Source organism: Pelodiscus sinensis, chromosome 5 (genome assembly GCF_052426305.1).
Source record: "Pelodiscus sinensis isolate ZL-2025 chromosome 5, ASM5242630v1, whole genome shotgun sequence".
Classification (NCBI taxonomy): Eukaryota; Metazoa; Chordata; order Testudines; family Trionychidae; genus Pelodiscus; species Pelodiscus sinensis.
The window spans coordinates 124,940,659-124,960,726 of record NC_143056.1 but is presented as its reverse complement, the minus strand read 5'-3'; the positions used below and the strand labels follow the sequence as shown (position 1 = coordinate 124,960,726).

Below are 20,068 nucleotides of genomic sequence, written 5' to 3'. Positions count from 1 at the left end.
AACTGCAGCTAACTCTACTGAATGATTCTTCCACTGACCTACAATTCCTAACTTCCCCTCCAGAGGCAGGTTCCCTGCCTGGACAGGAAAACGCCTTTAGTCTATGAAGGAAGTATTTATGTTATGGCAGTACAATTGCAGGACTGTAGGTACATCACCGTACAGGGGCTGCAATGTACTTACTCTCTCTTTTAGATCGCAAACAGGGGCAGCATTTTGAACCCGTTCCCTTTCACCTGCCTTTATTCATCATTAAAAGTGATGTACTTCCCCTGTTGCCCCTTTCCACCACTTCCCTCCCTCCTAGCCACACTGCATGGGATTACAGAGGGAGAGCAGAGTGGGACAAACAGCCAGTCCCCAGACAAAGTTCACACTGGGTAATCATCTCAATCGCTTGTGCAGTCTGCAGATAATTTGGCTAGGGGCTCCCCTCCCTCTGCGTGCGGTGCAGGGACCTTGAGTCGGGCCAGCTCCTGCAGCATTTCGATCTCTAGACAGACAGCCCTTATGGTTAAGGCCTCGGTGCTTCATGTCCCTTGCGAGCAGTAAGCAGGGAACTCAGTTTCCCGGAGAGTTGTGCGTCAGGAGATCCCCCTAGAGAAGTACCTGTTTCAAAGTTCTTTTTTTAAAAAAAGTTATTTCCTTCCTCTCCTCTCCGCCAGTGACTTCCTTCTACCCCTCCCCTCTCGCCGCACACACAGAGGAGATCCTACAGCTGCAGCTGCAGCCTCAAGCTACCAGAGTCCAGCCGAGCCCCGAAGGAAAAGGCAAGATACACTGTCTAACTTTTCCCTTCTCCCGGAAACTTTGTGGAACGTGTTTCTGCCTGGCTGATCCCTGGGGCCTGCCAGGCACGAGCACAGAGCAGGCATTTACAAGTGGAAAACTGCCAGGTGAGTTTAACAGGAGAGCTGCCAGTCATGAGCTGAGGGAGGGATTTCCAGAACTGCCAGCCTGGCACTGGGAGAGAGATTAACAGCAGAGGAGCTGCCGTTCGGCTGCATTCTCATTACTCTAGACCCCAAACAGCCAGCAACAGAGGACTCCTGGCCTGGCCTGCCAAGTATTTGCATGCTCAGCCCCTACAGAGAGAAAAATAACCAGGGTTTGCCTTGACTTTATTCTTATGTGAACTTCAAAGGGAGTTGGCTCAGATCCCTAAATTCAAAGTCTCCCATGGATTGTGTATCTCTCCCAAAACAAACAGTGCAGTGACTCTCTGGAAGAGAAGGGAGGCATCCCTTGCAGTGCCACACAGGCAGGGAAGGAGAAGGAATTAGCCTTGAATGTTTTTGTTATGACAAAAGCATTTTCATGTTAAATAGAATGTAGTGCCTGCTCCTCTACGGGCACCTTGTAATCATTTACTTAGTTCCCAGTGTGTCAAACGGGGGGGGGGGGGGGGGCCCTTAGGACAGGAGGCTGGGGGAGGGGGAGGTGATATGACAGTATCTGTAAGAAATTTAAGTCTGGGCTGGAAGGGGGGGCTCAGGTCAGAGGTTATGGTGGGTGTAGGTGGGCTTAGGGCAGGGGGGTGGGGATGTGGGTGGTGCAAGTTCAGGGCAGGAGCTTGGGGTGTGAGGGTTCAGAGCAGGGGTTTGGGTGTGGGGAGGTGAAAGTCAGGGCTGGGTGTGTGAGGAGGGCCTCGGGGTAGGGAGCGCAGGGGGCTGGGGTATGGATGGATGCAGGGAGTGCAGGAGGGCAGGGGTGCTATTTAGGGAGGGTAGGGGGGACTCAACCTGCCCCCCTCCCCAAGATTTGTACCAGGAGGCTGCTTGCTGCTCTTTTTTCTCTCGCAGAGAGCGAAAGGGAAGCTCGCAGCCTGGGTCACTCACTCCTCTGCCCCCTCCCTCCATTCCCCAGCCAGGAGAGAGAGGGATGCAGACACCCTGGCTGTCTACACTCGCGGCTTCTTGCGCGAGTAATATGCAAATGAGGCTAAGCGTGGAATATTGCCGAGCCTCATTTGCATACCTAATGAGCCACCATTTTTTTCAGAAGAGTCTCTTGCGCAAGAAGGAGCGTCTGCACTGCCCCTTCTTGCACAAGAAAAACCCTCTTGCGCAACGCCATTATTCCTGAAAAGTAATAGGTGTAACGGCGTTGCGCAAGAGGGTTTTTCTTGCGCAAGAAGGGGCAGTGAAGATGCTCCTTCTTGCGCAAGAGCCTCTTCTGAAAAAAATGGTGGCTCATTAGATATGCAAATGAGGCTCGGCGATATTCCATGCTTAGCCTCATTTGCATATTACTCGCGCAAGAAGCCGCGAGTGTAGACATAGCCCCTGTGTGCTTTGCTTTTCCTCCTGGAGGGGAAGGAGAACAGCAAGCAGCTTCCCCATATGAATCCCAAGTGTTGGGGGTAGTGGACTTCAGCCCTCCATAAATGGTGCCGGAGGAGGGGGGACGTTCAGGGCTGGGGAAGTTGTGGACCAGTGAGGGAGCGTGCCCCAAACCAGCCCCTTTAACCTGGCCACCTGACTGCCTGCTCTGGCACCTGAGTGCCCCAACCGGCTGGCTTTTTCTTGCCAGAGCGACCCACTGGGATGCACTGGCTTGCTTTCACCTCTGCCAAGAACTCTTCTGTTCATAGATACCTAGCTCCCAAGGCATAAAAGGGACCATTCTGACCATCTAGTAATTCCTGTTTCTGCTAGAGCATGACCTGGTAGCATTTTGCACCTACTTTCCACAGGTCAGAACAGCTGCCTGGGGAGCATTATAAAACTTGGCAGTCAAGGATGTGAATGAAACAACAGAGACTTAGTGGGGTAACTCACATGACTGGAACCCTGCCATGGATGGCTGTACACTATTCAGGAAGGAGAGGTGGAGAAAAGGTGAAGGAGAGACACTCTGTGTAAGAGAGCAGTATCACTGCTCACAGCTCCAGTATGAACTGGAGAAAAGCCTGTAGAGAATCTCTGGATAAACATTAGAGACGAGAGCAGCAAGGGTGATGGCATGGTGGGCATCAGCTATAGACCACCAGACCAGGAGATTCAGGTAGATGAGCTTTCTTCAGATAATTAACAGAGGTTTCCAGATCACAGGCCCTGGATTTCAATCACCATCACATCTGCTGGGAGAGCAATACAGCAGTGCACAAAAAATCCAGGAAGTTTTTGGAGAGATTTGAGAAAAACTTCCCTAGTTGGTTCCTCCAGCTAGGTTGGTACCAGGAGGTTGGTTCCTCCAGGAGGTTGGTACCAGGACCATGCTCCTCTTGACCTGCTGCTCACAAACAGGGAAGAATTGGGAGGGGGAAGTAGAATAAGGTAGCAACCTGGGTAGCAGTGACCATGGGATGGTTGAGTTCAGGATTCTGACCAAAGGAAGAAAGGAAAACAGGAAAATATATACCCTGGACTTCAAAAAAGCAGACTCTGACACACACACACACCCCTGCCCCCCGAGATAACTGATGGGCAGGATCCTCTGGGAGGCTAATCTGAGGGGGAAAGGCCTCCAGGAGAGCTGGCTGTATTTTAAAGAAGCCTTATTGAGAGCACAGGGACAAACCATCCCAATGTGCAGAAAGAATAGCAAAGATGGCAGGCGACCGGCTTGGCTTAGCAGAGAAATCTTCAGTGAGCTTAAACACAAAAAGGAAGCTTCCAAGAAGTGGAAACTTGGACAGATGAGTAGAGAGGAGCATAAAAACATTGCTTGAGCACGCAGGGGTGTAATCGGGAAGGCCAAAGCGCAGCTGGAGCTGCAGCAGGAAAGGATGTGAAGGATACCGAGAACGGTTTCTAAAGGTCTGTTAGCAATAATAAGGTGGAACGGGACCTTTACTGAATGGTGAGGCAACCTAGTGACAGATGAGGTGGAAAAAGCTGAAGTGCTCAATCAGGGGTGGTAGGTGTAAGAGGCAGAGGAAGGCAGGGTTTTCCCAAACCGCCAGCCTGGCCGCAGCCAGACTGCCCCCAAAACACCTATTGTAAGTGTATTGAGGGTGGGGTAGTGCTGCCTCCAAGTGCCTGCCCTGCTCATGCTCCAACAGGGGAAAGAAAGAGGATCAGGGAAACTACAGACCAGTCAGCCTCACTTCAGTCCCTGGAAAAATCATGGAGCAAGTCCTCAAGGAATCCATTTTAAAACACTTGGAAGAGAGGAAGGTGACCAGGCAAGCTCAGCCAGGCACCACGATCATGCTGCTGGCAGATTGTGGGGGCGCAGGGTTGTCTTTGGTGAAAATTCACTGCCTGGTGTTGTTTAATCCTCATCTTTGACTCGGTTCGTTCCCTGGTTACAGGAGGCAGCAATGGCCGATGGGGGTGGGACAGATCCCGCCGTGTTCACCTCCAGCACTCTACCCTCAGATCCTCGCCTCTTCGCGACAGTGACCAATGCCTACCTGGGCACCCGAGTTTACAGAGACATCCTCCATGTAAATGGGGTATATAATGGAGCAGTGGGGGACACTCACCGTGCCGACATCCCCAGCCCTGTCAATGTCAGAATCAGTGTGCCTGACGAGGATGGACTGACAGAAACCTTCACCTTGAACACCAGGACAGGTAGACAGCACCTCAGATCCCAGGCTACAACTACTTTCTTATGCTTGTTTGCCTGATTTTCCTTTCTCCTCATTTTCAGTGGCTCCCTCTTAGAAGCCTAGAAGTTACATCCCTAAATCCCTTTACCAGTGTTTTCATTTTCTATGTGATCAACACATTCTCTCTCCTCCCTTCCTGGGCCTAAGATTCTATCTGAGTCAGAAACAAGCTGGATTTTGTGTTCCCTTCTTGCTGGGTGCATGGCATCATGGATAGGGGTCAGTAAAAAGCATGCACCAATCTGTGCTATGTTCATGGCATACACACAGTGAAAACAGATTAAAAAGGTAAAATACTCTCATTGGAAGTGTTGCAACATAACTACAGTATTTCTTAGAATTCAAAACAGTCATACACCAAAAAATCCAAAACAGAGAAAGACAAAGCAGGCTGCTCTCTAAAAAAAAGAAGGGCAAAACTCACCTCACCTTACTCTAGACTAGTGCATGTGGCCCATCAGGGGTTCTATGTGTGGCCCATGCAACCCTCCTCTGTCCCCTCCCTCTGCACCTTTTGCACACTGGGGATCCTGCACAAACCTATCACCCCCCCCCTCCCAGAACTTCCAAGCACTGTGAACCAGCCAATTCCCAGTGCTCCAGAAGTGCTGGGAGGGAGGAGGAGGAGTGGGCATGGGGTGTGCTTGGGGAAAGCGGCAGAGAAGAGGCCAGGTGGAGGTATGAGGAAAAGGGTGGAGTTGGCGTAGAGGGAAGGTGGAGCAGCCTCTGGCAAAATGAGAAGTGGCTCCATACATGCACAGGTGCCCATATCCCAGCTGGGATCAGGTCCTCGATTTAGAGAGCAGACGGGAACATCTGAGAAGAAGAGGCGCTGAACGATAATTCTGTTTGTGTCCACAGGGACCTTCAGTCATGTGCTTCAGTCAGCCGGTTACACAGCCACCTACAGGCTCTTCGCCCACCAGTCCCTGGTACACCTACTGGCCTTCAGCATCACTATCCAACGACTGGCTCCCAAAGGCCAGCCAGTGACTGTGCAGCTCCAGACGCAATTCACACCACAAAGCCAGGACCTGGACTTGCACAGAGGGCAGGACTTCCAGGGAGCTCAGTGAGTGTGCTCATGGCAGGGTGTACCCAGCAGGGGTGTGGCCTGCGCGGGGGGGGGGGGGGGAGTCTTGCCCTCTTTCCAACTTTCAAATGGGTGACAAAGAAAGCGAGGACAATGGCTGGGGTTCTCAGAGGCCAAGATGACTCTGAACAACTTTACCCATCATTCCGAGGGTCTGGGCCTGGGAGTCAGGCTCCTGAGAACTGCCTCGGGCCCTTGGTACTTTTGGAGGTGTCTCAGCCACAGACGTATTAGCCACAACCGCAGCAGCTGATTAGCTTGGAGGGAGATGGGAAGAGTCTGGAAAGCTGAGATTCCTAGAGTCCAGCTCAACCGAAATCAGGATGTCTTAAATGTCCTGTCTGAGGTCTACTTGATGTTGGGGGGGGAAGGTGTTAATTCAATTGATGGAGACAGCCCCATCTCCACTCCTGTGGGTGGTGCCAGCCAGGAGGTGAACTACAGGTTGAACCTCCCTGGTCCGGCACCCTCAAGAGCTGAGTGGTCCCAAACAAGGGAATTTGCCGGACCAGGGGAGGTCAGGTGTCTCGGCTCTCCCGGGGTTCCCCTCCTGGCTGCTGCCCCAGGAGAACCTGCAGGCTTGACCTCTCCTGACCCACCTACCGGGCCCACCTCTGCTGCCCCCAGCCCACTCCCAGAGATCTGCTACCTGGCTCCAGCCCCATGCGGGGCAGCAGCTGCTCCCTGGTCTCCTCGCTCCCAGATCACTGACCAGACCAGCTCCACTCCCAGCCGCTCTCAGCCTCTGCAGCGGGGGCTCACTGGTCTAGGAACATCTGCGGTCCTTCTGGACTATGGATGTTGCCAAACCAGGGAATCCCAGGTGAGAGAGGCTCAAACTGTGCAAGCTTTTCAGTATCCCACTGCAGGAGGGCGCTGCCCAAAGGAGAGCATCTTGACACTGGCCCTGGGGGGGAAATGCCAGGGAGAGAAAAACAATCTGAAGGGGGAAAAGAGTCCAAGGCCCAGATATTCCCAAGTATTTAGGCTTGAAATAAATGGAAGTTGGGAGGCTAAATACCTTAGAAGATCTGGGCCAATGAGACAATCCAAGGGAGGAAAGAGGGGGTGTAAATGTGAACCCTGGACTCTCCTCTACTTTAGGTTATGAAGGGGAAATAAATCAAAGTCTATTGGTCTCTCTTCTCACCACCCCTTTGCTGTGCTCCACACCTCTTGCTAATAACAATGGAAGGAGAGTCATGATACATTTCAGACTCCTAGAATCCTAGGGCTGGAAGAGACCTCAGGAGGTCACCTGGTCCAGCCTCCTGCCCAAGGCAGGACCAACCCCAACTCAATCATCCCAGCCAGGACTTAAAAACCTCTAGGGATGGAGATTCCACCCCCTCCTTAGGCATCCCATCCCAGTGCTTCACCTCAGAAGCTCTGTCTGGGGGTGAGATTCCCTTGTAATTAAATGGGGAGGAGAAGGGCGAGGTATGGGATGGGCCTGATCCTCAGCTACTATGAACTGACATCACTATTTTGGAGTAAAGAGCTACACTGATTTACGCCAGTGGATAAACTGGCCCATAGAGTTACTCACTGGGTGGATGATCCCTTTCTGGCTGCTGAGACAACACTGAAATGCCCCATGCTGTTTGCTATATCTTGCAGCTATATCTATGGGGAAACGTTGATCCCAGAGGTGGAGGGGGCTCCACAGCCCTCTGTGCACATGATCTGGACTCCCGTTCCGCAGGCGGTGACCCTGCCCGGGGAAGAGCCGGAGAGAACCTGGGAGTTCCTGACCGCAGTGGATGGCAGCGAAGAGGAAGTGAAGAGGCACTTTCATGAAGGAAAGTCCCTGATCGCTGCTGGCTCCTTATACTCCTCTCACACCCGGGCCTGGGCAGCGCTCTGGAAAGGCTGCCATGTAGATGTAGATGGGCCTTTCCCTTTGAGGCAGGCCTTGTATGGCTGTCTCTATTATCTGCTGAGCGCAATTCCTCCCCTGGATTCTCCTGACTTCCTCTTCCATGGAATCAGCCCCGGTGGGTTATCCAACGGCACGCAGGGAGAAGACTATTGGGGGCACGTCTTCTGGGACCAGGTGGGCTATGGAAGACTGCAGCCCATAATTCTATTGTGTGTATCACACATGCTACAGCACTCCAGGCTGGGAGTGGGAAATGCAGTACTGGTTGGGAGACGTAGCAACAGTCTACTTCCTGGGAGGCTGACAGGGCAAATCTTGGGCGCCAGCAGTGGGGCGTGTATCCTGCCATATGCAGAGGTTGGGAAGACAGCTAATGGCAGTAGTGTCATAGCTTGTTGAGCCTTCTGAACCCAGACTCTGTCGCTATAACCAGATTTGTAACCCATTTTTTGCAGGGTTTAATATGAGCCTAAGGCATCATTAAAACTTGGCACATGTCCATGGTCAGCTCAGTGTCTGTCCCCCCCCCCCCCCCCACCATAGACTTAGATCAGCACGCGTTTTTCTTCCTATAACTGTCTCACCGCGCAGACTACTTGACACCCTGTCTCTGGAACTGGTGTGGATGGTTCTTCCCAGCAATGTGTGGGGTTGAACATCCCCAAGGGCCTTACCCACGAGCTGCTGCTGCAGATGAATGTCCTCCAGGCTCTCTGTCCCCAACTGGGGCACTCTGGGAAAACTGCTTAGCTAGTGCCCGCATGCCCTGATACTAGCACAGCTCAGAAGCATGGCAGGCAGGGATACAATGCTAGCCAGTTACGTGCACAGTTAACTGTGGGTGTGTTGGCAGGGCTTAGGAGGCTCCCACAGTATTCAGAGACTGGGACAAGCCCTTGCGTTCTCTCTGGGTTCTGGCCCACTAACATCCCCTACTTTTGTTAAGTGTCTGATCTTACGTAGACTAATTTTCCATTTCCAGGACACGTGGATATACCCAAACATCCTGTTGTTTTACCCGGAAGCAGCCCGCGCCATCCTGCAGTACCGTATTCGAGCACTAGGTGGCGCGCTGAAGAACGCCCAGGAGCAGGGATATAAGGTAGGGATAGAGTTGGGCATGAGAGAAGATAGTCCTCAAAGGAAATAAACCTCTTAATCCTTCGCTGTCCCTGATCTGCCCCGTTCCGAGGATCCTGCTCAGCCTCTCCGGGGGGTGTTGTTTCTGGCAGGGTGCCAAGTTCCCTTGGGAGAGCGCGGCCACTGGCCGGGAAGTCTGCCCTGAAAAGATTTATGGAGCCCAAGAAGTTCACATCAATGGGGACGTGTTGCTGGCCTTTGAGCAGTATTACCACACCACACAGGTAATCCAGACACGTGCGGTTTGGGGCAGGTCTGACGACGGTGCCAGAAAGGGGGCAGGCCCAGTGGCCACAGCTACCAGTGTATTGGGCAATTCCTTGGATGTTCCTCTTGATGACTGGAGTCCTCCCCTCCCCTCCCATCTCTGCTATCTCCCCCCCCATTCACAATGACCAGTAACACACCCTGACTCAACACTCCACTATCTAGGGTGGCCCTTCTTCAATGCCTGCTCCTCAGATGTTCCTTATTTGACTAGTTCAGCATCTTGCTAAGTGACCCTCGACTAATCAGTCTTCTAACCCTTTCCCTAACTGGTACAACTGGTTCCCAGAGTCCCCTGGGCTCCCTGCTGCTCTCCTCGGGCCCTGATTATTCCATTTTTCTTTCCCGTGTCTCCCTTGCCTGGCGTCTAAATGCTTTCTGAATCGGCGCTAGGAGGCCCAACTGAAAAGAAGCATTAAATAGCCCCCACTGATGGGTGGAGCTGTGACTCTTCTCTGCTGTCCAGTTAGAAATCTGTCTTCTCAAAAATGGGTGGAATGATGTGGCCAGTCACGTGGCCCCCCATTTGCTGTCTGGTTTGTACTGAGCATGCCCGTATAGACTGAGCATGCTCAGTATCATTGCTGAAGTCGGCTGCCCCTCACTCAGCCACCCTTCCCCCCCAGGTATGGGTCACCGCTGGCTGACATGAAGCTTACTAAGGCCAGGTCTACACTGTATTGTAAGCTCAGGGTTAAAACTCAGGCCTGGATTTAACCCCCCCTTGTATCTACACATAAATTGGGCTAACCCAGGCTCAGACTCAAGACCCTACAAGTTTGGAGGGTCCAAGCCTGAGCCAAGCTGGGACCTAGGGTTCAAGCCCTGTTATTTTGCAGTGTAGACACAGACCACTAGACCAGGCAATAATTTTTGCAGAGGGGCCACTTCAAGAATTTTGGTAAGTGGTCATGGGCCGCACGTTTCTATTATATTAATGGAGAGGATGTGGGGTCTGGGCTGGACTTTGGGTGCAGAAGAGAGCTCTGGATAGAGACTGGGGTGCAGAAGGAGGTATGGGGCCTAGGAGGGAGTTTGGAAGCAGGAGACCATTGGCCAATGGGAGCTATGAGGATGGTGCTGGGGGTGGGGCAGTGCACAGAAACCTGTTGCCCCCTCCCCCTCAGAAGCATGCAGAGACATGCTTACTAGCAGCAGCCAGCTGCTTGCGGGAGCAGCATGGCTGGGGCCACAGTAGGCAAGCAGCTTACCCGAGCCCCCCACTCTGGCATGGGACATTTTCCTCAAGCCCTGACCCAGGGAGTTATTTTGCCCACCCCACATATTACCCACTTATGCTCCGTGATATCCCCAAAAGTACGCTGGCACCCCAGGGGACGGCTTTATTTCTCTTCTGGATAATCAAGTGGACAGCCAAGTTTTCCCACACAGGACCACAAATAACAGGCACATTATGGCAGGGCGGTAGGAAGTTTGCGATACGGGTGGTTGGACTTGGGGTTCCTATTCTGGAATTACAGAGATGCTAAGTGAACCAACCCAGAGTCCTCTCACTTGAGTTGTACTAACCCTGGGCTTACATTGCAATGGACACATACCCTCTTAGGCTTGAATATTAGTGGCAGATAGAGTCCAGTCCACACAGCTGTTTGCTTGCCAGCTCAGGGAACTGAATTTTCCCCCAAGCCCTGTGGGAAAAGTGTGTAGAACAGGCCAGAGGTTCATTCTCTCCTAGAGAAGGAAATCTCCTCTACTCCCCCCATGCAAGGTGGCGCTCCTCTCCTTGTGTGTGGAATTGCTTAGAGGAGGTGGTAGGAGATTTCCTCACTAAGGAAATGATATGCTATTCAAACAAGTCCGCTGGGTACAACTCCTGCTGAAAGCCATGGAATTGCCTCCACTTACGCTAGTGCTGAATTTGGCCTCAGTTCTTTGCTGTGGAGGTGGCATTGGGGGTGGAGGGTATATTGTACTCTACAGTTGAAACTTCCGGGCTGTCCACGTGCGTAATCAAACTCCACTGGGAACAGCATCCCAGGGAGCAGTGCAGGAGCAGTCAGACAAAGAATTGGACAAAGGGAATGTGCTTGTGCTGATGCTGGAAAAAGGCAAGGCACGGAGAGTAACGATTGTGACATCAGCCTGCATGCTTGCGCCAACGTCCATTTTCTTCCCAGCTCCCCACCTCTTTGGGTCTGGGGACTGCTGTCCCTGTTCCTCATGGCTCTCTCTGGGTCTGGGTACCAGTGTGTCTGCTCCTTGTGGCTCCCCATCTCTGTCTGTCTCTGGATCCCACAGTCTCCGTCCCTCATGGCTCCCCAATTCACTCTCTCTGAGTTTGGTTCCTACCAGGACCGCAAACTGTTCCAGGAGGAAGGCGCCTGGGACGTGGTTGGTACCGTGGCTCAGTACTGGTGCAGCAGGGTGGTCTGGAGTCAGGAGGAGCAGCGCTACCACATCAAAGGTAAGTCCAGGAAGGACTTCACAGGAGAAAGCCCCCAGCTTTTCAGAAAAACAGATCTTTTCCCAAAAAACCTGCAGTGTAGACATACCCTGTGGGCCTCAGCCCTGGTGCTAAGGAAACCCCACTATGGCTCTGAAGGTAGGGAGGTCTCCATGTCCACAGAGTCTGTGCCCTCTCTAAGATGGGTGCCACTGACATATGCATCTCCATTAGGAGCTGCACTGAAATCACTGTTCACTTCTCCAAGGCCAGTCCCTTGCCCTCAGAGGTAACCCGGGCTACAGTACAGATCTAAAGGTGCCATAGCCTCTCACCAACCCCCACAGCAAGGGCTTTAAAACAAACAGGCCGGGCCAGGCCTTGGTGTGATGTCTCCTCCCTCTTCCTGCAGGTGTCATGCCCCCAGATGAGTATCACAACAGCGTCGATAACTCTGTTTACACCAACGCCGTGGCCCAGCGGAGGTAACGCGCATGATTCCTACAAGCACTGAACTGCTTTCCCAGACGCTGACCCATCTTCCCTGCTGCTTAGCAACCTGGCAGGACTGAGAAGAAAGCCCAGGCTCAGCGGCTCTCTGAAGCACATGCCATGGGCCACGCTCTCCCGGTCTTGCACTTTCCCTTGTGGGCGACTGGCTGGGATGGCACCTTGGCTTCCAATTATTCTAATATTTCCCTCTTTAAAGCATTACAGAGCCTCTCTAAACAGTCTCTCCTCGCTCCCTCCAGCTTGAGGTTTGCAGCCGACTTGGCCCACGATTTCCAGATCCCGGTGCCGGAGGAGTGGCAGGAGGTGGCCAAGAAAATCAAAGTGCCATTTGATGCAGCCAGGAACTACCACCCAGAGTACGATGGATACAGCCCAGGTGAGGCAGAGGAACAGGAAGGGGAGGGGCTGAATCTTAGCCTTGCTGTGTCTTTTCAAGATGCTTTGCAGCACAGAGTAACCTCAGATCCTGAAACCACTACATTGCTGGCCTGGTGCTTGCTCTGTTGAAGAAGGGTCTAGACCAGGGGTGGGCAAAAGGGCCTCGGCGGGCTGGATCCAGCCCACCAAGCAGGTAGATCAGGTCCGTGGAGGCCCTGCTGCACCCAGGTCAATAAGGGCCTGGAGGTAAGGTTGCCAGGTGTCCAGTTTTGAACCAGACAGTCCAATATTTGAGCTTTCTGTTAGGGAAACAAATTGAGAAAATACTGGACATATAAATTTTATTTTATTTAGTTTTATTATTATCACGAGTATTGGTACGTAGCTGCGTACTGCCTGGCTGGTAGACACACTCACACTGCAAGCGCACATCTACCAGCCAGGCAGTACACAACTATGCAGTGGGGGCGGGGCCAAGGTGGGATGGAATCCCCGGGACCAGAGTCGCCCATGTGCTCTGCCAGGACCATGCACGGGACAGTCAGCACCCCGGGATCTGCGTGCGCCCAAGCCAGCCCTGCTTCCTGCCACCCAGGTACCCCCTCCCCTCCCGTACCCACTCCAGCCAGCCCTGCTCCCCGCTGGCCGGTTCCCTCAACCCATCCTCCCCCAGCCAGCCCCATGCCCCCCGACTTCCTCCCGACCAGCCCTGCTCCCCACTGGCCAGTTCCCCCCACCCATATCCCTCACCAGCCCCGCTCCCCCCGCGGCTGGTTCCCCTCTCCCTCACCATCTAAAACCATTTGGCAACCCTACCTGGAGGCGGAGGGAGTACGGGAAGTTTCCTCTGCCCTGCTAAGATCTCCAGACAGAGCTGGAGGAGGCTTCACCCGCTTCCCCGCCCACAGGCCAATCATGGCCTGAAGGCAGGGGAGCACATGAAGCCTCCTCCCGCCCTGCCAGGAGTGCATGGTGCTTTTAAGTGACAGGCAGGGCGGGGACAGAGCAAAGGAAACTTTGCATGCTCCTCTGCCCCCAGGCCCTGATTGGCCTGGGGGCGGGGGAGCGTGGGAAGTCTGCTCCCAGCCCCAGGCATGGGCACCTAGAGGGAAGGGGGCAGCGGGTGGGCAAAGGCTTTCCCCTACCCCCAGACCAATCATGGTCTGGGGGTGGGGAACCAGGAAGTATCCCTGCTCCTTCCGGTCGAGGTCCCGCCCCTTCCAGTGCAGCCCCCTTCAGAAATGTTTTAAGTGGCCCCCAGCAAAAAATTATTGCCCGCACCTAGTCTAGACAGTTGAGGTCTGTGTGCTGGTAGGTCACCTAACTCAAGTTCTTAGTGTAGAAAGTGCAGCTAGTGAGCTGTTCTCTCCACCGGATGGGGTGATTCATTCTCATCTCTGGGTTACTATCAGGCGTGAAAGGGTTAGATTTGTATTGGTAAATGTCCATTTCACTAAGTCCACACACAGAGGGATGGGAAAATATTTCCAGTGATAATAACTGAATGTTATTAATCGGCAAAATAAGAAACATGTTGCTTGGGAGTTTCTTAGAACTGGATTTCAGGCTAATTCCTTTGTCTAGTTTGACATGCGATGCTGACAATCTGCGTTTTAATGGCCATAACACTTTGCCTCACGGAATCTCAACATCTACTGTTATTAAATAATTATTGTCCAACCTCCTCCCACAGAATTTCCCATCACGGCGAACACTGAAATGAATAACAATCTTTTTAAAAATTGCTTAACATTAATTATCAAAAGCGACGAGGAGTCCTGTGGCACCTTATAGACTAACTGAAGTGTAGGAGCATAAGCTTTCGTGGGCAAAGACCCACTTCGTCAGATTAATTATCAAAACTATAAAACCAAAAACTGAGTTCTGCCACACTCAGTTATTAGTCAAGAAGTTGGCCTGTGGCAAGCTTTTCTTTGCCAGGGATAGGTCCCTTGTGCCTGGGGAATTTGCCTTTTTCTTAGCTGCAAGGGGCATGGTATCTATTCGAGTGCCATGTCTGGACATTGAAGCAACATTGGCAGGGCTGAGCTCCACCGTGAGGCCTGCAGATCCCTGGCTCTGTGCATGCAAAAGAGAGACCTGAGCACTGAATCGTTAGCTCAAGTAAAAGCGGCATTGCTAGGAGAGCGCCCACTTGTCCATAAATACAGGGCTGTGTGGCTGTATGTCTGTGAGCCACGCTATTGTGCCTGGCTTTAAAAAGACACTGTGCATGCTTACCACAATGTTAAAACCGCACCTTGTGGGGGACATTCTGGCCTTGCACCAGCTACCAGATCAGCTGTCAGCTAGGACCACATCAATGAAAATCTTCCTAAACAAATTTGAAATGTCTCTAACTTCCAGCTGGGCAGACCTGAGCCATCTGATCTCCAGTGTCCCTGCCCCACCGTCTCTAGGCTTGCTTTACACTCCAGGGACAGCTTTGCTCTGTTTCCACTGGGTCTCAGTGTGCAATATTTCATTAAATAATGTATTAGTAGACCAATCATCTCTCAACCTGCCAGCCCTGCATACTTCCCCTGGGATCTGAGCTTCAAGCTAGGCCCATCACCTCTCATTCCGAGTTCCCATAGGTGCGGTGCCCTTCTCTCCATCCCTTTCCCAGGTAAGCCCGTGAAACAAGCAGATGTCGTCTTGCTCGGATACCCAGTGATGTATCCCATGAGCACTGAAGTCCGAAAGAACGACTTGGAGACATATGAGCCTGTCACTGCGCGGGATGGGCCAGCCATGACCTGGGTAAGCCTATAAGCCGAGCGGAAGCCAGAGGGTTTCCATGTGAAAGGCTAGAGCCTCGTGCAGAAGTAGGCTCCTCACAGCGCACCAAGAGGCCCATCTGGTTCTCTTCCCTGCAGAGCATGTTTGCCATTGGCTGGATGGAACTGAAGGAGATCCAAAGGGCTCAGAGTCAACTGAACAAGTGTTTCAACAACATCACCGAGCCATTCAAGGTCAGGCAGGTGCTCCCTGACACTGCTGATAGACTCCCCCTTCCTTCTGCCTGGGCAGGTCGTAATGGCTGATCCCAAGTGATGTTGTCACATGCCACTCAGACCAGCCCCTACATTAATTGTATTATCAATCCCAGCACCCTCTTCTGTTTTTATTGGGCTCAGTATTGCTTTCTGGGTGTCAGTAAGCCCCCACTTGCCTGTGTGTGGAGGAGCAATAGAGACATTGCACTACCTCCCCTCTTGCTCTCACCAGGAGAGGCAGAGCTAAAGTGCAGGCCTCAGACCCAGCCCAGAGTCCCACTCCTTGTTATGGGTCAGGGAAATGGGACTAGCAGCATCCTGCCCTCTTCTCCCTCCCAACTCCTCACATCAAGGGTGGGCCACAGAGCCCGGTGGCTTCTCGGTGCCAGGAAGGGGGCCCCTCCCAGCTCCAAATTCTCCTGTTTTGGTGATGAGCAGATCTCACCTCCCCTGGCTCCCTTTCTCCTGCCAATGGGCAGCAGAGCAGGAAAGACCCAAAAATGGCTCCCCTTTTCCCGAGGGTGGGGCAATAGGGCCATGGGGGAAGAATGCCTCATACCCACCTCTTCCTCTGTGGCAGGAGTGGGGGCAGTTCTCTGGACTCACAGGGGACCCAGACAAGTGAAGATGATAATTAGCACTTTCCAATGGCCTGTAACATTATGAAGCGTAGCTAATAAATCCTGATCCTGCCTAGACTGTTTCTCTCTCACTTGTTAGTGTAGATCTGGGCGGAGAACTCGGACGGGTCAGGAGCTGTGAATTTCCTGACAGGCATGGGGGGATTCCTGCAGGCCATCCTCTTTGGCTACACAGGGTTCAGGTGAGAGCATGACGGCAACTCTTTTAATCTCTTGACAACCAGGAGGGAAGGTCTCTAAGAACCTTTTCGTTAGCTGGGGCTTAAAGTCTCTCCAGTCTACGGCAGCATCTCTGAAGGGAAGATGCTGTCCCACCCACATCCTCCGACACCTCGCTGCAGGTTACAGACAAAGAGCAAAGCTCACACTCCCCTAGGAGTCCCAGCTGGTAACTAGTGAATTGCAGAGAACAGGGTGGAAATTCCATAAGCACTGTCCAAACTTTGCCCCCATTGATGTCAATGGTTGACCTGACCCTGTTCCTATTGACTTTGCCCCCATTTATATCAATAGGAACAGGGTCAGGTCAACACTGAGTCCTTCTGAAAATCCTACTCCACATCTCCAATGGAGATTCAAACCTCACTATGGTCTAAGGTCCCATAACATTTCCTAGGGTACCAGGCCAATGCTAAGCTCTTCACTTGTAGGTAGAGCAGCCCTGCTGCAACGAGTTACCCATCGCCCCCAAACTCTTCCTGGAGAGAGGGGTTTACAGAAAGGGAACTGATTTGCCCTCTGTTGAGGTTATTAGATTCACACAGAGAGCCCCTCCCCTGTCTGAGGAGCTGGTTTGCTGCAGTAGAAGCCCAGGTGGAGGTAATGGGAGACTCTTGGCATGCTCAAGCCAGCAGCAATGTTCCCTCTAATTTTTCCCCATCTGTGTGTGTAATAAATTTTGTTATGTGCACCAAGGCATGTGTAGATGTGCACCACCCATAGAAACACAGGCTGCCAGCTGTGGGCGCTCTGCTAATCAGCAGGGCAGCACTTGATTTTCTCCTGAGCAGCCTCTCAAGTGCTCAGCTTACTGGGAACGCGGGCCAGCAGCTGTGCTGTGTTCTAACAGGGCTGCTCTGGGAGATGCTCAGGTTCTCATCACTGGTATTTCCTCGAATCCAGTTGTCGCTCCCAGCTCCAAGGGATGTGTTGGCAGACTCACTGACAGGCTAAGACTAGCCAGTGCCGCCTCCCTCGTGCATGGAATTCACTACGGTGGCCCCTGACTCCCCTCTGCCTTTGCTAGGATCACCAAGGGCAGCCTGAACTTCGACCCGATATGCCCTGCCAACATTCGAAAGCTCAAGATCACGGGAGTCTCGTACCTGGGGAGCAAGCTGAACTTCACGCTGACCGAAGAGACCGTTAGGATCAAGGTGACAAAGTCCTCAGGTGACCCCCGTCTGTCCCCACTGGAGGCCGTGCTGGGAGCATCGGGGCAGCACATCCCTTTGCCGGAAGGTACAGTGTCGCCCAGTCACACTCCTGCTGTGCATTTCTGATCTGCGGCGCAGTGCACGCTCTGCAGAGAAGGGGTAGGGGTGGCAAGGTCTCTGGGTCCCACAAGCCTACACCCTTCCCAGAGCCGCTTCTGCAGGCAGGGCTGGCTTCACAGGTGGGTGCCATGAACTACCCGCCTAGGGTGCCGTGATCGGGAGGGTGCTGGAGTCAAGAAGCAGGGTGGGCCTCAGGTGTAAGCCCACAGAAGGGAGCTCTGAGCAATGTGGGGGTGGAGCGGGGTGCAGCAATGCTGGAGGGGACTGTCAAGCAGTGGGGGCGAGGGATGGCAGGCACACCAAAATAGAAGTTTGCTTATGGCGCTACTGTCCCTAGGGCCAGCCCTGCCCTCTGGGAAAAGCTGTGGTTGCCATAGTGCAGGCTACTCCATACCCACTCCTAGGCCACGGCTTACAGCACCACCTGCTGGCAGAGGCAGGCACTGGAGAAGCTATTGGGAGCTAACGGCCAAGACTTTTATTCCACCCTCCACAGCCTGACCTGCTGTGATCTGGGCGGGGGGAGGGTAACTCCCTGGCTGCAATTCCCACTCTGAAGCTGCCTGAGGACAGCCTGGCCCTGGATGATACCTAACACAGGAGGCCAAGGGTACATCTAGACTGCACGGCTATTTCGGTATACCAGAGGTCGAAGGAACACGGCCACAATCTTGAAATAATTTTTGAAATAACAGACGCGCTATTTCAGCATCCCTGTAAGCCTCATTTCACGAGCAATCAGGGATGTTTTGAAATAGCGCTTTATTTTGAAATTTGGTGCCGTGTAGACGCGCCACATCTCAAATAGCCTATTTCAAAATAAGATGCAATTTGCATATATCTTATTTCGATTTTAGAGCACAGTCTAGACATACCCCATGAGAAATAACCAAACAGGGTGCTCAGAGCAAAGGTTCTTCTTACAACTCCTGGATTTGTTTCCATTGCAGGGCAGAGCATCTCCTTCGCCACAACTGCTGGCCGGATCCAGAGGGCATCTGCTGAGCCACATTAAGCCCCAGATACTGAATTTGTCAGAGAAAGCAAGTATTTAAAGCCATCAAAGCTATTCAAACATGGCAAGGATCCAGAGTCCTACGGCAGTGTTCTAGCTAAGGGATTCCCTCCATGAGCAGAGTGACTTTTGCCCTGTGCACCAATATGAGGTCATGTGCGTGGGTGCGGAAGCATGCCATCACAGCACTCACCACTTACAAAATTCCTGGATATATATTTTTAAAAAATCTTCAGAGGGGTAGCTGAGTTAGTCTCTAACAGGAAAAATTTAAACAAATAGTCTTTAAGGTGCTACTAAGCTAACAAAACATGTAGATGGTATCATGAGCTTTCATGGGCATAACCCACTTCTGTCATCTGAAGAAGTGGGTTGTGCCCATGAAAGGTCATGATGCCTACATGTTTTGTTAGTCTTTAAGGTGCTACTAGACTATTCGCTTTTTATTTTTTTTAATGTTATGGAAGAATACTGAAGCAAGAGTTCATTAATAAAGGTACATGACTTTATATGTTTATTTAATATGAAATCAAAAAACACTTCAAAATGGTCAGTAGCCATTTGGTACCTTTTAAATAAAGATGTCTGCTCTTGTTGTCTTTGCCAGGGAAATAGAGTTGAAGGCACTGGGATCTGAGCTGTCAAAGACTAGGTTGGAATGCTGGGACAGATGTTTTAAATTGTTTTCAGCTACTGGCTAAATGGTATTTAATGAGTTCACTTCTGAACATTTTTTGTGCATGTATTGTTCCTTGTTACCCAGGAAACAGGTAAACAGAACTGAAATTTATATAAATAAATGTCTATCAGGGATGGTCTAGACAGTATTTGGTCCTGCTATGAGGACAGGGGACTGGACTCGATGACCTCTCGAGGTCCCTTCCAGTCCTAGTATTCTATCTATATAAATAAATCCTCTCAAATCTTTCAGACAGACAATTTGCTTTGCCATTCATCAAAGCTGGCATAATTCACGAATTCCTTCTGAAGATTTTAGTTTTTTACTATTATTATTTCTGCATCTTAGCAAGGTCCAAACAACATGGGTGGACAGCAAGTTTCAGCATTTTAGCATCATATTAGTGCAGTCTTATTCTCAGATCTCGATTGTGCTGTTTTATGGGTGCTTTGCATCAGAAAGGGAAGCCTGGAGACATTTTAAGCCGTCTTATTTCCTACCACAGACACATGGTAGAGTCAGAATTTTTCAACCATAAACTGTCACCCAATGAATCAGAGGCAGGGCAGTAGCAGCTGGACATGGGCTGATTTACACTGAAGAAAGACACAGGCAAGACAATAGCCTCTCTATTTAACAACTCAAGCTAGTAACACACCAAAGTGCAGCATATTGAAAACAGCTCTATATTATAAAAAAAACAACAACAACAAAAACCACAACCCCACATGCATGGCCATTAAGTGAAACCATTAAAAATATTCATCAGAATCCCAATTTAATAACCTGCTCCAGGCCTGGCCTTAAGGCAAGACGAGGAAGGCAGTTACCTTGGGCCCAGTGCCTTTAGGGCCTCACTTGCTGCCTTGGTGATGTGCTGTGCCATGCAGCTCCCAGCCTTGGGCCCCACAATATTTGGCCAGGCCTGACCTACTCCCATAGGCACTAAAGTCTTAGGAAAGGCTGCTCAAAAATTAATGCATCTTCCAAAACACTATCA

General features: G+C 51.7%; 1 protein-coding gene across 3 annotated transcripts; it reads left to right on the top strand.

The window, feature by feature from the left end:
• Window positions 1-503: 503 nt before the first annotated feature.
• On the top strand, window positions 504-19,211 carry PGGHG (protein-glucosylgalactosylhydroxylysine glucosidase). 3 transcript variants are annotated; one of them, XM_006131658.5, is made up of 14 exons: window positions 508-770; window positions 4,259-4,523; window positions 5,423-5,633; window positions 7,275-7,710; window positions 8,519-8,638; window positions 8,769-8,900; window positions 11,257-11,368; window positions 11,760-11,832; window positions 12,100-12,236; window positions 14,868-15,001; window positions 15,118-15,213; window positions 15,963-16,060; window positions 17,125-17,339; window positions 18,325-19,211. In XM_006131658.5, the coding sequence occupies exons 2-14, from the start codon at window positions 4,268-4,270 to the stop codon at window positions 18,387-18,389; spliced, it is 2,085 nt and encodes a 694-aa protein (XP_006131720.3). In that variant the 5' UTR covers window positions 508-770; window positions 4,259-4,267; the 3' UTR covers window positions 18,390-19,211. The 3 variants fall into 3 exon arrangements, 2 of the variants coding, with proteins under 2 accessions (XP_006131720.3, XP_006131719.3); XM_006131657.5 differs by having other exon boundaries at window positions 509-896; XR_001368832.4 differs by lacking the exon at window positions 18,325-19,211 and having other exon boundaries at window positions 504-896; window positions 15,958-16,060; window positions 17,125-17,263.
• The last annotated feature ends 857 nt before the right edge of the window (window positions 19,212-20,068 follow it).